At 36.5% G+C, this 6,384-nt stretch overlaps 1 protein-coding gene across 1 annotated transcript; it reads left to right on the top strand.

The window, feature by feature from the left end:
- The first annotated feature begins 936 nt into the window (after window positions 1–936).
- Window positions 937–4,681, top strand: LOC143552276 (RNA-binding protein BRN1-like). Its single transcript, XM_077042541.1, has 9 exons — window positions 937–1,161; window positions 1,337–1,419; window positions 2,432–2,483; window positions 2,589–2,714; window positions 2,829–2,908; window positions 3,000–3,182; window positions 3,301–3,607; window positions 4,212–4,355; window positions 4,433–4,681. The coding sequence occupies exons 1-9, from the start codon at window positions 993–995 to the stop codon at window positions 4,558–4,560; spliced, it is 1,272 nt and encodes a 423-aa protein (XP_076898656.1). The 5' UTR covers window positions 937–992; the 3' UTR covers window positions 4,561–4,681.
- Window positions 4,682–6,384: the final 1,703 nt, after the last annotated feature.

Here is a 6,384-nt window from a genome sequence, read left to right as displayed (position 1 = left end):
TTTGGATCAATAAAAACTCAAAACGAGCCAAGCTTTTTCAAGGTAAACCAAGCCAGAGTCTCAAATAAAACTCGTTTATTTATCGAGCTTGAGCTCGAACGTTGTATGAGAAGCTCGTTTAGGCTAGTCGAGGCTTATTGAACCTTGTGCATTTTTAAGTTTCTACCTCGTTTGGACTTATGCGTATTAATCTCACATTGCATAGCTGAGCTCGAGCTGAGCTTTGACTAGTTTAAGGTGTTATATGAGCTCGAGCTGAACTTAGGCTCATTTATGGTACTACACAAACTCAAGCTGTGCTTAGGCTTGTTTACGCTTTTTTCTAAAATTTATATAAAAACATATATTAATTAACTAATAAAAAATAAACGAGCCGAACCCAAGCTTGAAAAAAAAAAAACTCACGAGTTGAGCTTGAGCTTAAAAAAAAAAGAGCCTGAAACGAGCGAAGCTCGATGTCACAAACTAAATATTTGAAGATCGAGATGCTTTATTTGTGTTTTAGTGCTTGGGTTTGCTGGCTCGTCCCGGACTTCATCGGGCACAGCCTCAGCGGGAAAGGAGACGCACATGCCTAGTCGTACTTGCACGACAAACGCATCGCTGCAGGACAAAATCAGCAGACCTGATCATAAACGAACCGATTAATTGGCCTCGGACTTCACACGGAGTCTTGGAATCTCTAATGTCAAAACGAACCAAGCTAGAGCCTACAGGGGCCGTTACACATAAGTTGATAGTAGACGGGGTTAAATAATACATTCGCTACAGTATAAGGATCAAACACATATATATACACGTCACTCCTCAAAACATTTACCCATTTACCCAAACAGGACTCCAACCAGCGAAGACCAGTGTGCGTGTATGCGTTTGTAGAGAGAGAAAACAATAACAATAACAATAATAATAATAATAATAATAATAATAATAATAATAAGAAGAAGAGAGAGAAAGTAAGTTCGAGATCACCGAGAAACCCGACGGTATTAATGGCGGACGGTCACATGCTTCGAAAACACTCCGACGACAGCGTCAAGCTCTTCGTCGGCCAAGTCCCCAAGCACATGACCGAGCCACAGCTTATTGCAATGTTCAAAGAGTTCGCTCTCGTCGACGAAGTCAACATCATCAAAGACAAAGCCACCAGAGCCTCTCGAGGTTTATTAATTAATTAATTCTGGATGCTCATCATGTTGTATAACTTCCGGATCACAATGCGTGGTTTACCTGATAATAATTCTTTTATTTTTTGTTTTTTTTTATCTGTGTTGACTTGTGAGATCTGGTTAGTTGAGAATTTGAAACCCTAACCCTAACTAATTGTTGTTATCAGGCTGTTGCTTTGTTATTTGTCCGTCTAGACACGAAGCCGACAAGGCGGTTGAGGCGTTTCATAATAAGAGGACTCTGTCTGGGGTAACTAATTCATTCATTCATTAATTAACTAATTATTATTATTATTGTTATTGTTATTGTTATTGTTTGGATCTTCGTTATATAATGCATTGTGAAAATTTGGATCAGGAAGAAATATAATGTTGTGACATCTCCATCACATCAAAATCACAAACTTTTCTATGTAGGGGTATCCATGGAAATTGTGACAATTTCTATTTTTGGGATGCTTTGTTAAATTGCAATGCTTTGTGTTTTTAAGATGTCTAACTATTTTGTTACAAATATGTGATTATTATTGTTATTTTTTTTATTATTCTCAATGGAATTTTGAACTAATGGAACTATAGGAGGCATTTTTATTAATGCATGCTAAAATCGAATGTTCCTATAATACAACTTTTTTTCTTTATGCTTGAGGTACTTAATAATATATGTGTTGGTCAGTTGGTGTTTAAAGGGAAATCGGATCACCTTTTTATTTGTTATTAAAAGGAACATGATCATAAATTTTAGTAAAGTTGTTGTGGGAAAAACAGGCATTATGTGGTAACCTGCTTTACCGGACATCATCCTTGTTTTGAGACACTCATGTAAAGTTAGCTAGCTCGTTTCTCTTTCAAGGCACAACATCAATCATTTCAAAAGATGTGTAGTTGTTACTATTAGTAGTAGAGTATGATATTGATTGAAGTAATGGCTTTTTATCAAACATAAAGTAGTACAGTAAGTGCAGAGAAGTAAATGGCTCGGATACTACTAATTGACCACCATGTCTTCTTATTAGTGCTGGTAAAAGAGTCGATTATGTTTTTTGAATATGGAAATGCCAATTACTATCCTACTGTTCGACCTCATTCTAGGGGTTTTAGTTCATCATTCACTGGTGCTTTAATCCAGATTTGGAAAGTAATTTGTTGGTGGCTTCTTTTTAGTGACATTGATGCTAAATATCTCATAAGTTGGGTTGCTTGTAGACTTGATTTTCACGATTTGATGGCGTATTGACGTATGTCCTTTGTTATATCACCAGGCATCTAGTCCATTGCAAGTAAAGTATGCTGATGGCGAATTGGAACGATTAGGTATGCTATGTTATTTCAGTTATTAAATTGAAGATTGGTTGTTTGTTATCGAATATTACCATTATCTGATTAGCATTTTTTAATTTTTGTGACATTTTGCTCAAGAACACAAGCTTTTTATTGGTATGCTTCCCAAGAACGTTTCTGAAGAAGAAGTTTCAACATTATTTTCACAATATGGAACCTTAAAAGACCTACAAATTCTCAGAGGTTCTCAACAAACAAGTAAAGGTGCATATGATAGTTTCTGATTGACTGATTCTTGATTCAGCAAACTGCAAAATATTAAGTCTGTTATCTACTTCTGGTGCTCCGTTTCATGTTTTAGAATCATGATTATGTTAGGTTGTGCTTTTGTGAAGTATGAGACAAAAGAACAAGCTGTTTCTGCTATAGAGAGCCTTAATGGAAAACACAAGATGGAGGTTTGTATTAATTATTACGCAATTGTATTCCTTTTTTTCTTCTATAAATAGTTTCAATGTTGTTTTAATCTTGTTATTTTTCTCATATTAGGGCTCAACCGTCCCTCTAGTTGTTAAATGGGCAGACACTGAAAAGGAAAGACAAGCTAGAAAAGCCCAGAAGGCTCAATCACTGGCTTCTACTTTGGCAAACGTTGACCCGAGTCAACATCCGTCTTTATTTGGAGCACTTCCAATGGGATACATGTCACCATATAACGGTTATGGGTATCAGGTTTGTTTTATCATAGTCACTGCGTCGCTCCAGTAATTTTTTATGTCTCTTCTTTTTGTTGCAACTGCCATTTGGCATTGAAGGTGCTTTATGAATAAGAGTTGATTTTTGTAAGTAGGCTTCTGGAACTTATGGGCCCATGCAGTATCGCCTTCCCCCGATGCAGAATCAACCCCCTTTTACCAATCTGAGCCCGACTCAGCCAAATGCGTTACGGGCTGCCTCTCCCAGAAACTATGCGGTTCCACCAGCTGGTTATATGGGCTCTGCTTACCCAACGGTTCCTAGGCTTCAATACCCTCTGGCATTTCCTGGGGGAATCAGACCTTTCAGTGGCCCATCTAGCCCAGTACCACCAGAAGTTGCAAATAACCATGCTGCAACTGCTTCGACTGTCAGTGGAAGTGCCCCGGACCATGTTGAAGGTTGTTAAATTTTTTTTATGTTATGTAGCTCACATCTATCTTGACTGTCAGTGTTTTCATGATGTTTCTTTAACGGGCCAAACAGGCTAAAATTAACAAACTTAGCAGATTGTTTGTAGCTCTAACGAGTCAAATTGGTAAAGTTGAAAATAGTTATCTGAATAGGGAATCGTTTGAACAGATCGAAAACTCCTATTAAACAAAAGCAGTTATTATTAAAATAGTTTTTTTTGTAAACAGGTTCGATGCAGTAGTTATCTTAAAAGGATTAAAAGTTGAAAGTGTTTTCGGCCAACCCGACCCATTTTGAACAGTATCATATTTATCCATTTTGAGACCCATTAGCAACCCGCACCCAAATGTACAATGACCAACCGACCCAAGTACCTGACCTGTTCGGTTAGTACTAAAATTTACCCATTTTGTCATGAACCAACCCGTGCCAAACTTTGGACAAAAGTGTTTAGGGTCTGCCCAACCCGATCCGTTTTGACATGTATCAAAGGTAACCCATTTGACATGAACTCGTTTGACCCATTACCGACCCACCCGATTTTCCGTCTTCAGTTATTATTGTATGTTGAAGGAGCCTGTTTTAGTGCAGGTCCACCTGGTGCTAATCTGTTTATCTATCACATCCCTCAAGATTTCGGGGATGAAGAGCTTGCAAATGCATTTCAAGGGTTTGGAAGGGTGTTAAGTTCCAAGGTTTTTGTTGACAAGGCAACTGGTGTTAGCAAGTGCTTCGGTATGAACTTCAGCTTATGCCATTCCATTTTCTAACAATTGTCACAATTCTGTTTCTAATTACTCAGATGTTAGCAGGCTTTGTTAGTTATGATTCTCCGACTGCTGCACAAGCTGCAATAAATTCAATGAACGGGTTCCAGTTAGGTGGTAAGAAGTTGAAGGTTCAACTTAAACGAGACAACAAACAGAATAAAGCTTATTGATCTGATGATGATGGTAAACTAGCTATTGAAGGCTGCAGAACTCTTATGTGTAATTTGCATATACGAGTTTCTGCAGTTGAACTGAACTGAACTGCTACAAAGTGGATCTGGGACCAACTAGTAGCCAAAGCCCTGACACTTGTAATTTGTTTATTGTGTGCCTTTGTAATCTGTAATTGTGTAACATATTAATTCATTTAGTCATTGACTTTCAATATATTCATTCTTTTCTCTATAACATCGCATGTAGCTTTAGTGTTTCAAAAGCTTATTTTTAAAAAAATGTTCAATTTCCTCTACCTGCTAATCATCTTTCTGGATCTTGTTTTATTGTCCGTCAAAGTTATCTGACTTGTTCGTCGTCAGAGGATATCTATTCACAATGTGGTTCGTCTGCAGGTATTTGCTTAAGTTACTCATGCATGTTTTTTATAGACCTCTTATAGGCGCGTGCGTGTGTTGAACCATTTTACCAGTATATCTGCTTAGATTGTTTAATGAATTTGAAAACTAACTTTATCATTAATTATAATCTTAATTGTTAGTGATTTGTCAATTTTCTGATCAAGGGTAATATGAAGTTTTAAGGTATTTTCTGAGTTATTGTGTCATACTGTTCCTCTTTTGTACACAGGCCAAAAACATTGGATGCATTCTCCCACACATGTGCCTTCTGTCATGTTCCTGCAATTGTTGTATTCTTGGAAATTGATCTTTATCCAGCTGGCTCATAGAGATAACATGACCACATTCTTTCAAGTTTGGTTGGGTTCCAGGCAGCCATGTCACCACATAATGAGATTGTAGTTGTTTCTTTGCGTAAGCAGAACTGACACACAGTGATATCAGGTAATATTGCTAAAAGTTGCTTTACTATTGTTTCTTTATAAAGTATTTTTAAATATTAATTTGCCAGATGTGCTTGTTTTTATGTTTTTGTCTGCCATTTTCGTGCTTCAATATGTTCTTGGGAAACGTTAGAACCACATTCTAGTTCTTGTTCATCTTTAATATTTTATATTATTTAACAGTTTGTCCACCGTTGAAGCATAACCGGAATTTCTGTGCCTCGTCAGTTAATACCTTTTTCTAAAAGGTTTTACCACTTAAATTACTTATATCTAAAAATTTAGATTATTGTTTTACTGTTGTAGTTTTGCAATAGATCATATATAATGCCTTGGTTATTTTTATTTTAAAAGGTTTAAAAAATATGGACAAAACCTTGGTTGCAGTCTTGCGGGTCAACGTCTATTATGCCCGACCCGCCAATTTTTCACCTCTATTAGTTATGTTTTGGCATCGAATTATTTGATCTAGATATGGCTTTTACATGCGGTTCATGATGGTAACTTATATTACATAGTTTTGATGGTAAGATTAGTGATGAAGCAGTTGAGCTCTTCTAAAAATAGCACTAAAATGTTCAGTTTTAGATCTACATTTGGTTTATTTGCAGAGCAATTCATAAGTTTTACAATGAAAAAAGCCACAAAGCCATCGTGTCGGTATGCTGTACACCAGAATTTATTTGCATTCATATATAATCATGAAAACACATTTCTTTTCTTATTTACTCGGTGTTTGGTAAGATCAGAGGCATGAACATGATCGCCTGCTATCTTTATAATTCTAAGTTCTATATTCAAAACCTCAATCCTCACAAAAGGAATCACTTTGTAGTATATCTGTATATGCATTCATTTTTAAACCACATAAAATTTTAATTTTGTTGAGTTATAGTATATGGCTAGGCTACTAGCCAACATATTGTTTTGCCACCTTACCTTCCTTTAGTCCCTTTTGGGTGACCTCTTCTCCATC

Source organism: Bidens hawaiensis, unplaced genomic scaffold, assembly GCF_021521415.1.
Source record: "Bidens hawaiensis isolate Kalapana, Puna unplaced genomic scaffold, B.hawaiensis_p1.1 tig00016836_1, whole genome shotgun sequence".
Classification (NCBI taxonomy): domain Eukaryota; kingdom Viridiplantae; phylum Streptophyta; class Magnoliopsida; order Asterales; family Asteraceae; genus Bidens; species Bidens hawaiensis.
The sequence above is the reverse complement of the archived record's forward strand: the minus strand, read 5'-3'. Positions and strand labels throughout refer to the sequence as shown.